The sequence below is a fragment of the Pocillopora verrucosa genome, chromosome 6 (genome assembly GCF_036669915.1).
Source record: "Pocillopora verrucosa isolate sample1 chromosome 6, ASM3666991v2, whole genome shotgun sequence".
Classification (NCBI taxonomy): domain Eukaryota; kingdom Metazoa; phylum Cnidaria; class Anthozoa; order Scleractinia; family Pocilloporidae; genus Pocillopora; species Pocillopora verrucosa.
Genome location: NC_089317.1, coordinates 23,662,874 through 23,676,066, shown reverse-complemented (window position 1 = coordinate 23,676,066; position 13,193 = coordinate 23,662,874). Strand labels below are relative to the sequence as shown.

Sequence of the window (13,193 nt, the reverse complement as noted above, 5' to 3'; positions counted from 1 at the left end):
GCGAGAAGTGACTGCCTTGGTCCATGTGTAAGCTGTGCATTACTAATCATCCCGAGATCACCTGATCGGAAATAGCGCTTTCTATCGTTGTAAGCTGAATGTTGTTTTAACAGCGGAATTCATGATTATCTATTCCTGTCTGTTACAAACTAGAAAAGCTATTCGCCTCTGAACTTTAGTCTGCCGCGAAGAAGACTTGGCGGATCATAACCATCAACACAAGGGTAAGTTGTCCGACATCAAATTAATCATAATCGTGTCTGATTTTATTATTATCGGTTTTACTTTTTCAAATGAAATGCTCAGGCACGTCTGTGTCCGTTCGGCGAAAGCGAGTGTGGTTGAGCCACAATCTGCTGTTTATTCTGTTATTAGTTTAACTCCTATTTGAGTGACCGTTGTGTTCAGCCCACGATTGAATAACAATGGCTGTCAAAACTAAAAAACAGTGACCTATTTTAGAAAACCACTCATTTGTAAAATAGACGATCTATCGCGAGTTTTAAAAATTATCTTAGGACATAAGTTGCCTCATGGAAATAGTCCACGCGACAATGAACGAGCGAAGAAAAAATGACTGTGATCGGGAGCTTTTTTCAGAGCTCATAGAACCCCTGATCAACCCATTCCTTAAACATATAGTTCCACCTTTTCTTGAGGAAAGCAATCCAGTATATGTATTTCAACTAAGCGGTGAAGCAGCTTGGAAATGGAGAATGTTTCATTGGCTGCCTCGTAGAGTATTTGAATCATTCCAAGTTCTGTTCTCTGAGGCAATAAATGACGCTTTCGACAGACGTTTGATCAAAATTTACGTTTCAATAGTTGCATTCCTGATTGAAGAAAGGCTTGCCTTAGATTATAGCGGCTTTCGTTCAAAAGCAAATGAAGGCTTGGTAAATCTTCGCGATACCAAAATATCTATTTTTCGCCTCTGTGAAGAATGCTTTTAAAGGTATATCTTGCATATTTTCAGTGAAGAAGACTGGTCGTTATGGTTTGCTGCAAATGAAATTTTTGGAGTGTTTTATTATATTGTGCTGTTAATTATTTTGGAGAGATCACTCTTATTCTCCCCGTATGCGAATATTTCCCGCAAACTATATCTGCACGTAAGAGGTCGTTAGAGCCAGTTCAATCTCACGAGTTTCCAACACAGCACGCAAAGAAAGTAACAATGATAGCATTAGCTTAGAATTCTACCCTCTAAGAAAAGTAATCCGGTTGTGGGCAACATTTCGTCTTTAAAATCTCTGGGAAATATGTAGGGATATAAGCTTCGTTTCATAGATTGATAGTAGTAATGGACTCGTACATGCAGTGTAGCAGCAGATTTTCCAAAATAAAAATTGTAAAGAACTGCAATCAGAAATCTACCCAGTCTAATTACATATTTTTCGACCATTTTTCAACTGACCTAAACTAAATCAATCAATCCCTTTTTTCGTAATAAAATCATTTTTTGTATGTGCATAGTTCTTTTCACAGGCTCTGCATCTCCTCTTCCAAGACTATCTTCATTCCAATGGACAATGGCAGACTCGACTTGATATCTTCCCACATTTCCTTCAGCACCGCTAGGGTGTTGATCTCTTCTTTCTTCAGGTGTTCCTTCAAAGTTTTCATCTTACCCTGGTCAGACCAGTGTTTATGCTGCAGACGGGCTAAGAACTGCTCAATGGTTTCCCCACTAAGGGATGGTCCTGACGACGGAAAAAATAAGGGGGCACTGAGGAGCAGTTGAGGAGGACATTAACAACAAAGGCACACTCGCCGTTTGTGTTTAGCCGTTTGTACTCTAAAATTAAATTCTTTGAATCTTTAGTGGAAGACAACTATTTTTTTGGTGCACTTCAAGGATTGGAGTAAGTGAGAAAATCTAGATTTCATTTTTGTCGTTGAATATTGATGTAAAACGTTGTGCTTAGCTTGCCAACCAGTAATCTCTCTTGAGTCACATTAAGCATTTTTGTCGGTTATTATCATAATATGAATTCTAAAAGCCTGAAGATTCTAAAAACATCAACTCTCTATCTGTATCCTGATTTGCTTTCATCTCCCATGCCCACCACGTTACCAATACTATTCGTGATTTTTTTCGGTGCCAAGAAGACATATGTTCAACATATTTGTCGAGTGTAAAAAAAAAAAAAAAATGTCTTCAAAGCGTATTGGAACCTTCGATTCCTCCTTGCGGAATGCTCTATCGCTTAGCTACAGAAAACTCGTTGATGGCTGGGGCCATATACGGGACTTATCGTAAAAAATTGTTCTGCATATACTGCTCGGATTAGGAGTAACATACATTAAGCATCCATTTCGTTTTCTCACATTTACCAAAAGCTAAGGTAAAATCTGTTACCTCCTGCCACCACATCTCTCTCCATCTTATTTTTCTCTCGCTGTTTACGGATTTTGATAAACCTCTCGGCAGACAACAGAGCAGAATCCAAGATATCAAGGGCGGCTCGATCTATAGCATCAGACCGCTTATCTCGAACGTGCGTGTAATTTGCAATGAAGTAGGTCTTCTCACAGGGGCTACCGGTCGCCCAGGAGGCCTGGTCAAAAGCGTCATCCTTTTCCTTCTCATCTTTAAGCTTGTCCAGGTAGGTGATTACAGTCACAGGAGCATAACCTGAAAGGTTACGGTAAATATAATTATATTTTGTACCATATCACTAGCAGCTAGCCTGTGTCAGGCGCTCGATTGATGGAGAAAAGGCGGAGGCGTAGAAAAAGGCTCAGGGGAGTAGGTGTGGGGTGTGGTGGGGACGTCCACAACATCGCTCAGATGCTCCTTTCGGGGGCTCCCACAAAGTGGAAGTCTACTAACCTCTGGAGCACAGTCTGTTAAGTGAGCTGAGAGTTTTCAGACTTATCAGTGTTACAGGAGATAAATCCATGACAGGAACATTTTCAAAATGTTCAACCACGTCTTTAGTTTGGGCGCCAAGGAAACCTGCCTCCCCCTTCCCCCCTCATAATCTCAATCCCAAAGCTGCGCTCTCATGTTGCTTAAATGCAAGTCTGTCTTAGCCCACTCGCGTAATTTTCGATCGCTAGGCTTAAATGTACCGTAATGACTCTCGCAAGAAAGATTTAGGCAGAGTGAAAAGAGTATCACCTGTCTCTGATTTCACTGGGGAATGTGCATTCATGGGAATGATCTTCAAAGTTTTATCTCTACTTACCATCTTCTCTGAAATACTCTCTGATTTTCTTTAGAGTTTCCTTGTAATTGTCGTCTTTCAAACGCGGGTCGTTTGCTTTGACAACAAAGACAACAGCATGTGGGCATCTTGAAAGATGTTGTCCAACTCTCACCGGATCGGTAGGCTCTTGATTGGCTGCTGCGTTGGATTTGTCAGAATTTCGCACAACTTCTTCTTCTGGACGGATTCTAGATAAGGATAAAAGCGGAAAAAGCGATTGAGCATTTGTTGTTATTCAGATTGAAAAACGTGAGAGGCGGCGAACGGGGGCCATTACAAGGGAACAGGGGAACAGGGGAATCCCCCCTTTCTTGTACGCTGGATTGTGGATTTTGTGTTAACTAGGGCTAGTTAACACAGTTTTGCAAAGGGATGTTCCCGCCAGAAGTCCTACTCATAGGCCCTACATATATCCATCTTGAATATGAAGGTGCCTCTCAGTTCATTAACCTCAAATAAAACACTGATGTTAAGCAAGAGAGGATGCTCCATGCTCATTTCCCCCTATGGCTATACGTGGCTTTGCCTGATCTCCTAAAATAGAAATAAAAGTCGAAGTTGAGGTTGAAAATTTGCATCCTTTTTTTCTACCCTGAAGGAAGTTGAAATAAGAAAAGAAAGACATATTATTATTATTATTATTATTACTTCCATCATTTTTATTATGATGATTGTTATCGTTATCGTAATCGCTAATGTCAATGTTATTGTTAATATCGTCAAGGTTATTATCATTATTGAACTCTCACCTTCCCGACATGATCCTCAGGCACTCATCCAAGAGTTTTTCGTCACTCTCAAAAAACCCTCTGGTGTCAATCATCCGAATCTTCTTGTGCACATAGTATTCCTCGAGCAGAATAGTTCCTTCACTTCCCGTGCCTTGTTCAAAGGCACTCTGTTCGGCTTCTCCGAGGGCTCGCTGTAAAGTACCTTGGAAATAAATTTAAAAAATATTTCATGATGTGCGCCGCTTGCCTTCACTCCATTCGCCGCGCCAATATAGTTTCTTTGTAAGACGATCGTCGTGTCTCTTTAAGATTATATAAAGACGAATGTCGCCCGACCGACACCTCGCTATTACGGACACCCCGCCATAGCGGACAAAAGCCAGCCCCCCGGCGAAACGCATAAAGAAATGACTGAAATAAACTCCCGTCATTACGGACTCTCGCTATTACGGAAATGCGGGCACTTTCATGCTCCCCAGCGCGACATTTCACTTGTTTTTTTCTCTCGCTACAGCGGATACTTCTTCCAAAATCGTTACTCACAAAATATAAAGCGACATTACTATAAAGGAAAATAAAGAAACCATTCTCCAATTGGGTGTGAACATGAGAATTTCCTGCCTGCGGCTGGATCATGAGGCCACTTGAGAAACTTTACGTTTGCGTAGTTACATACTATTTCAGATGTTGAGAGACAAAACAATTTTTTTTCTCTCATACCCCGCCGGACTTTTGCCATTACGGACACCAAATTTCCCTCCGCGGGTGTCCCCGAGGGAGTCGACTGTATTAGAGTTGTTAAAATCTTGTTCTTTGTCTCCAAACCTCAATGATGGTAAAAGCCAACTAGAGTTTGAACAAGCTCAATGATATTGGCCATCCTTGATGATAGCATTTGGAAGCAGTTGATGGTTGATTCAAAGAGGTAAAATTTGTACTTACCTATAAAACTAGTTTTCCCAGAACCCGTAGGCCCGATCAAAGCAATGCGAATCAGATCAACGTCGTCCACCTGCAGACCTGTGAAAGATTCTTTGCTGATCCTTGGGCGAATATGAAAGTCGTACATCATCAGTTCAAGTTTGAGTTGAAGGAACGCCTCTTCCTCTTTCAATCTTCTCGCATTTTCTTCTCTTTCACGTCGTTGTTTTTCTAAACGCATCCTCTGTGCCCCGTCTTCGTTCAAGGCACGTCCCTTCCCTTCGCGTAACGCCAGCGCATGGTCTTTTTCCATCTTGTCACGCAATTCGCTCATTCTCTCTCTGTTACCTCCTGCCACCACATCTCTCTCCATCTTATTTTTCTCTCGCTGTTTACGGATTCTGATAAACCTCTCGGCAGACAACAGAGCAGAATCCAAGATGTCAAGGGCGGCTCGATCTATAGCATCAGACCGCTTATCTCGAACGTGCGTGTAATTTGCAATGAAGTAGGTCTTCTCACAGGGGCTACCGGTCGCCCAGGAGGCCTGGTCAAAAGCGTCATCCTTTTCCTTCTCATCTTTAAGCTTGTCCAGGTAGGTGATTACAGTCACAGGAGCATAACCTGAAAGGTTACGGTAAATATAATTACATTTTGTACCATATCACTAGCAGCTAGCCTGTGTCAGGCGCTCGATTGATGGAGAAAAGGCGGAGGCGTAGAAAAAGGCTCAGGGGAGTAGGTGTGGGGTTTGGTGGGGACGTCCACAACATCGCTCAGATGCTCCTTTCGGGGGTTCCCACAAAGTGGAAGTCTACTAAACTCTGGAGCACAGTCTGTTAAGTGAGCTGAGAGTTTTCAGACTTATCAGTGTTTCAGGAGATAAATCCATGACAGGAACATTTTCAAAATGTTCAACCACGTCTTTAGTTTGGGCGCCAAAGAAACCTGCCTCCCCCTTCCCCCCTCATAATCTCAATCCCAAAGCTGCGCTCTCATGTTGCTTAAATGCAAGTCTGTCTTAGCCCACTCGCGTAATTTTCGATCGCTAGGCTTAAATGTACCGTAATGTACCGTAATGACTCTCGCAAGAAAGATTTAGGCAGAGTGAAAAGAGTATCACCTGTCTCTGATTTCACTGGGGAATGTGCATTCATGGGAATGATCTTCAAAGTTTTATCTCTACTTACCATCTTCTCTGAAATACTCTCTGATTTTCTTTAGAGTTTCCTTGTAATTGCCGTCTTTCAAACGCGGGTCGTTTGCTTTGACAACAAAGACAACAGCATGTGGGCATCTTGAAAGATGTTGTCTAACTCTCACCGGATGGGTAGGCTCTTGATTGGCTGCTGCGTTGGATTTGTCAGAATTTCGCACAACTTCTTCTCCTGGACGGATTCTAGATAAGAATAAAAACGGAACAAGCGATTGAGCATTTGTTGTTATTCAGATTGAAAAACGTGAGAGGCGGCGAACGGGGGCCATTACAAGGGAACAGGGGAAAGGGGAATCCCCCCTTTCTTGTACGCTGGATTGTGGATTTTGTGTTAACTAGGGCTAGTTAACACAGTTTTGCAATGTTCCCGCCAGAAGTCCTACTCATAGGCCCTACATATACCCATCTTGAATATGAAGGTGCCTCTCATTTCATTAACCTCAAATAAAACACTGATGTTAAGCAAGAGAGGATGCTCCATGCTCATTTCCCCCTATGGCTATACGTGGCTTTGCCTGATCTCCTAAAATAGAAATAAAGGTCGAAGTTGAGGTTGAAAAATTGCATCCTTTTTTTCTACCCTGAAGGAAGTTGAAATAAGAAAAGAAAGACATATTATTATTATTATTATTATTATTATTACTTCTATCATTTTTATTATGATGATTGTTATCGTTATCGTAATCGCTTATGTCAATGTTATTGTTATTATCATCAAGGTTATTATCATTATTGAACTCTCACCTTCCCGACATGATCCTCAGGCACTCATCCAAGAGTTTTTCGTCACTCTCAAAAAACCCTCTGGTGTCAATCATCCGAATCTTCTTGTGCACATAGTATTCCTCGAGCAAAATAGTTCCTTCACTTCCCGTGCCTTGCTCAAAGGCACTCTGTTCGGCTTCTCCGAGGGCTCGCTGTAAAGTACCTTGGAAATAAATTTAAAAAATATTTCATGATGTGCGCACGCTTGCCTTCACTCGATTCGCCGCGCCAATATAGTTTCTTTGTAAGACGATCGTCGTGTCTCTTTAAGATTATATAAAGACGAATGTCGCCCGACCGACACCTCGCTATTACGGACACCCCGCCATAGCGGACAAAAGCCAGCCCCCCGGCGAAACGCATAAAGAAATGACTGAAATAAACTCCCGTCATTACGGACTCTCGCTATTACGGAAATGCGGGCACTTTCATGCTCCCCAGCGCGACATTTCACTTGTTTTTTTCTCTCGCTACAGCGGATACTTCTTCCAAAATCGTTACTCACAAAATCTTGTTCTTTGTCTCCAAACCTCAATGATGGTAAAAGCCAACTAGTGTTTTAACAAGCCCAATGATACTGGCCATCCTTGATGATAGCATTTGGAAGCAGTTGATGGTTGATTCAAAGAGATAAAATTTGTACTTACCTATAAAACTAGTTTTCCCAGAACCCGTAGGCCCGATCAAAGCAATGCGAATTAGATCAACGTCGTCCACCTGCAGACCTGTGAAAGATTCTTTGCTGATCCTTGGGCGAATATGAAAGTCGTACATCATCAGTTCAAGTTTGAGTTGAAGGAACGCCTCTTCCTCTTTCAATCTTCTTGCATTTTCTTCTCTTTCACGTCGTTGTTTTTCTAAACGCATCCTCTGTGCCCCGTCTTCGTTCAAGGCACGTCCCTTCGCTTTGCGTAACGCCAGCGCACGGTCTTTTTCCATCTTGTCACGCAATTCGCTCATTCTCTCCTCATTTTCCTCTTGAGACCTCTTCTCGCCTTGCGCACGTGCGCTGGGATCTGTTCTGTCCACTGTTTCATAGTTCTTCATCGAAAAAAAAAAGAAAAAGAAAAAACCAGCTTACTTAGCACCAAACACAAATTCTCTGACAACAGTAATGAATATGTCACGCCCAGGGTTATCATCCATCAAATATTTAGTACAGTGCGCCTCACGCACCGGATTGACTTAACTTTGACTTTTGGAGAAAAGGCAGTTACAAAAAGTCAAATGAAGTTTTGCAAAAACAATCACAATTGTATCCTCTAATTTCTTCTTCCAACATCTTGAAACCCAAAAAATGAAACTTTTCGACAGATTTTAGATCTTATGAATAATAAAAACATCACAGGACGATATGCATTACCACGATCGTATCATTTTATTAACCAATGAGGTTCTTTAAAAGTACACGTATTATTGACCAATGATAAGCTTGTTCAACCAAAATCTTTACGAATGTAGTTTGTAAAATTGTTCCATTGAGCACAGTATTGACTGTTTTTTGCCAAGGGAAGCGAGGCAAACAATCAGCCACCGCGTGACTTTCTTTAACAAAATTGCGTGACTAGAGAATTGTAAAAATATTCTGAGGACGTCGCACCAACAAGGTTAGGCAGATTTAAGAACTTTCGAGGGAAAATGTGCAAATTTATATTTTCAGTATCAAAACCTACCAGCTATTTTGTCGAAATATTAAATAATCCAAATACATTGATGCGTAATTTTACTGGTTCCAAGAATTTGCCATACCGGAACACGAGTTACCCAGAAGTCAAAGGAAGCTGCTAAATTTACTTTCGCTTTAGACCATCAGTTACTTCTTTATTTTGCTGACCCTTTTTCATTTTTTTATCGTTTTCTTAATAAAGGTAGGCGCTAAATAACATTCACTGGCTCTATTTTCTTCTGTCCATAATTATAACGCAGGCAATTCTTGATCGATTTTTTTTTAAATATTCACGTCTTTCGCTTTCGCCGTTTTCAATTGAGGGAAGTATCGTCTGTACCGTGAATTGCTAAGTTTGCCATGTTCTGAGAGTTAAGTTGATCTCTAATAGAAATGACTCCACAGAACTAATAGTATTTTAATCTCTGCGTTGCTTTTCTTAAATTTACGACTAAGCCTGATCGCTTTGATTGTATTTTTTACGAATACTGTAACCAGTTATTCCTGAAATTTGACGCGCCAGAGAACCAGTTCATTTGCAAACGAAGGGAAGAGCGAAGCACGCTTGCAATGTTGGTCAAAGTTTATTTGGTGAACGTAAAAGTTATAAAGTGCATCTATACTTACAATTTTAGATTCATTTCCTCCCATTGTAAAACAATTTTCTTCTGTAGTCTCACACCTCAAAAGAATCGCCGCTTCTTCAACACTATCTCCTTCGACAAAAGCGGAAGTGTGATTTCCCCGAAATTACGTGACCTTTTTTATTCCAAGAACAAAACTTCTTCGGTACCAGTCTCTTCCGTTGAATCAAATTTACGATCGTCTGATTTTCTGATAGTAAACGGCCCTGCTAGCTACCTTTGAATACAGCGTTGGACATTTTCCCGCTACAGCATATCAAACTGTTATTTTGCTGATGAATAACCCCTTGAGAAGTAAAAGGAGGGGCTTACATCCGGGATTTCAAGGAGCTCAAAGTTTGGCGAGAAGTGACTGCCTTAGTCCATGTGTCAGTTGGGCGTTACTAGTTATTCCGAGATCACCTGATCAGGAATAACGCTATCTATCGTTGTGAGCTGTATAAGTCTGGCGGAATTTATGGTTATCTGTTCCTGTCTGTTACAAACAAGAAAAGCCTTTCGCCTCTAAGCTTTAGTCTGCCGCGAAGAAGACTTGGCAGATCATAACCATCAACACGGGGGTAAGTTGTCCGACATCAAATTAATCATAATCGTGTCTGATTTTATTGTTATCGGTTTTACTTTTTCAAACGAAACGCTCAGGCACGTCTGTGTCCGTTTGTCGAAAGCGAGTGTGGTTGAGCCACAATCTGCTGTTTATTCTGTTATTAGTTTAACTCCTATAAGAATGACGGAGGATTCTAAGGCTAGGTCAATTCGTTTAGGCCATGTTCTTTAGATGACTCTGTGCTGATATGCAAAATACGCGGAATTCAGTTCTCTGGATAAATACGTCAGCGATGTTATCTTTGAATAAGCTTAAACTGGGGACCAGGTATTTGAAAAGAATTAATGAGGCTAAGACGCCACGAAAAGAACAGTAGGTATTGTTCAGTTTGAATTCTTTGAGACTTCGATGCGAATGGTTTTCTAAAACATTAAAGTCTTTGTAGTAACTTATGTTCCATGGCCCTGGCCGAGCACGGTAGGACGCCATCTTGAATTATCACTTCAATTTAATTTGTTCTTTTTTGACTTGACCAAAAAGACATTCGCGGCCATGATCTTCTGTGTATCCCTCATAGCTCACTAAAATTTTAATCATAGAACGCAGTTCAAGGGTTAATTAAGGGATGCTATATTTTAATTTGGCAGAAGGGGCTTCGGAATTTTTTCATTTTCAATATACGAAAATTTTCTAGTGGCCTCATTATAGTTTTATAGTGATATGGAATACTTGAGAAATGAATTACTCAAGGAATAATTCCCTTGCAGGATTCTAAAAGAAACAATGATCGATACGGAATATTATGAAAGATATGCTCTTGTCATAGCTTTCGAGTAGTAAACCATGAAATATCCCACGAATCACTTAAGAAGTTTGGATCAAACGATTTATGTTTCTTTGCGTAAAGAAATGACATCTGACAAATCTGGATGACTTCCATGGCGCAGAATACGTGGACATTATAAGTTAATCATGAGCACTAAAGCGGGAAAATTTGAATGCGACCGCGCCTTGAAAGCCCAGAATAAGAGAGAAAAGGGCAGAAACTAGCGCAGCAGCATTGATAAAACCCACTTTCCCTGTTGCCAGGAGCATTAGGTTAGAAACCCAAGGAAGGGTTTTAAAAGAAGAACGGAGGGGTTTATCTTTAATTAAAGCGTAAAAAGAGAAAGTTTGAGAAAGTATGAACGAAAAAAGGACAGTTTTAGCATGAAGGGTGATTTCAAAAGACTCAAACCAACCTCAAAAATATAAGAACGGGAAATGGAATATGAATCTCTACTGGGACAGAATCCATTTTAACTTTAAACATTGGTGAACGCGTACGAGAGCCAGTATTACTCACAGTTTTAAAATTTCAAGTCGAAGTTCCTTTCGAAAATGGCGCGTTTCGAGTTCGACACCGTTGTTTTCAGCCCACGATTGAATAACAATGGCTGTCAAAACTAAAAAACAGTGGCCTCTTCCAGAAAACCACTCATTTGTAAAATAGACGATTTACCGAGAGTTTTAAAAATTATCTTAGGGCAAAAGATGCTTTATGGAAATAGTCCATGCGATAATAAATAAGCGAAGAAAAAATGACCGTGGCTGGGAGCTCTTTTCAGAGCTCATAGAACCCCCGATCAACCCTCTTCTTATACATATAGTTCCACCTTTTCTTGAGGAATGCAATCCAGTATATGTATTTCAACTAAGCGGTGAAGCAGCTTGGAAATGGAGAATGTTTTATTGGCTGCCTCGTAGAGTATTTGATCCACTCCAAGTTCTGTTCTCTGAGGCAATAAATGACGCTTTCGACAGACATTTGATCAACATCTACGTTTCAGTAGTTGCATTCCTGATTGACTAAAGAAAGGCTTGCCTTAGATTATAGCGGCTTTCGTTCAAAAGCAAACGAAGGCTTGGTAAATCTTCGCGATACCAAAATATCTATTTTTCGCCTCTGTGAAGAATGCTTTTAAAGGTATATCTTGCATATTTTCAATGAAGAAGACTGATCGTTATAGCTTGCTACAAATAAACTTTTTGGAGTGTTTTATTATATTGTGCTGTTAACTTATTTTAGAGAGATCGCTCTTATTCTCCCCGTATGCGAATACTTCCTGCAAACTATATCTGCACGTAAGAGGTCGTTAGAGCCAGTTCAATCTCACGAGTTTCCAGCGCAGCACGCAAAGTAAGTAACAATGATGGCATTTGCTTGGAATTTTACCCTCTGAGAGAAGTAATCTTGTTGTGGGCAACATTTCGTCTTTAAAAATCTCTGGGAAATATGTAGGGATATAAGCTTCGTTTCATAAATTGATAATTGTAATGGACTCGTACATGCAGTGTAGCAGCAAGTTTTGGAGTGTGGTTTCGCACACATGGAATTCAATATATTCTCAGGGAAATGAAGCAGACAGCAGCAATATGGTTCCACTGAAAATAAGATGCATCATTAACTCCAGTTAGGAAGAGAGGTCGTCTTGATGAGTGTGGTCCTCACTATGCACAAGTGACCAACACTTTTTGAGACCTTCAGCTGACAACAACGCCGCACAACTGTCCGTGTCGTTCCCACCTAACAAACGTACAACGAACCATTCACACTGTACAGCGAAACTGAGCCACCTGTAATGTCAACCAAAGTGCTGCAGAATTTTTTAGTGGGGGGAAAAACTAGCGGTTTCATTTGGATATGAAGTCAAGTTTCGAAATGGATCGGCGTGGGGTTATTTCAAATGATGCCCTAGGAGAAACCAATGAAGCTTCTGATAGCATGTCTCGAGCATGATCATATTTATAGACGCGATGAGCCCCAAATCACGCCTTTTGGGAATAATTCTCCTTGTCTTTTTAAAGGTTCTTTAAATTTGTTTTTACTTAGTAAAAAAAGAGGAAAACCTAAGGATAGAGATTGCCGTGTTAAGGGTTGGGGCGGGGAGAGGGGAATGGGGGAGGGGGGAGAGGAGGGGAGAGCGAGTAGCTCAGTTCCTTCAAGCGTAAGTCTACCGCAAACGGAATATACTTTGATAAGTAGTTTGAATCTGCCTGAGAAGTTTCAACATCCCAAGAAAAAGAATACGGACTACAGAAGGCCTTATGCCAACAGAATCCATGCTGCACAAACGAAGATATAAACGGACGAAAGAATCAACCTTGCGAAACAATTTTGCACATTGCATGACAGAATTATTGCGCAATTTTGCAACTTTGTGTCATGAAAGACACATGACGTATTTGAAGACTGGGCTCTACAGGTAGACCACTTCATATAGTAGCAATTTTCTTCTGTCATATGCGCAAACTAAATTTCATTGCTGCGCACAACACAATATTTGCAAAACACAACACAAAATCACAGAATACTTAGGAAAGGAAACTTGAATTGTGCTGGCTAATTTCCTCTATTGCCCTTCACGTTTTTGATCAAATAAAATCTAATCAGTGGTAGGGTTTGCCTGCAATATGTCAAATTGCCAGTGTGGACTTAATTCTTCTCA

At 40.7% G+C, this 13,193-nt stretch overlaps 2 protein-coding genes across 2 annotated transcripts; both read right to left on the bottom strand.

Annotated features, from left to right (window-relative positions):
* Nucleotides 1-1,006: 1,006 nt before the first annotated feature.
* Nucleotides 1,007-5,191, bottom strand: LOC131779853 (uncharacterized). Its single transcript, XM_059096436.2, has 5 exons — nt 4,889-5,191; nt 3,965-4,148; nt 3,195-3,403; nt 2,363-2,638; nt 1,007-1,703 (listed from the first exon to the last, which is right to left on the bottom strand). The coding sequence occupies exons 1-5, from the start codon at nt 5,178-5,180 to the stop codon at nt 1,483-1,485; spliced, it is 1,182 nt and encodes a 393-aa protein (XP_058952419.2). The 5' UTR covers nt 5,181-5,191; the 3' UTR covers nt 1,007-1,482.
* LOC136281963 (uncharacterized) lies at nt 5,181-9,217 on the bottom strand (the record flags this gene model as incomplete). The annotated part of the gene is made up of 5 exons (XM_066169002.1): nt 9,142-9,217; nt 7,496-7,889; nt 6,828-7,011; nt 6,058-6,266; nt 5,181-5,491 (listed from the first exon to the last, which is right to left on the bottom strand). Coding segments are annotated over exons 1-5 (1,122 nt in total), but the record flags the coding sequence as incomplete, so codon positions are not given.
* Nucleotides 9,218-13,193: the final 3,976 nt, after the last annotated feature.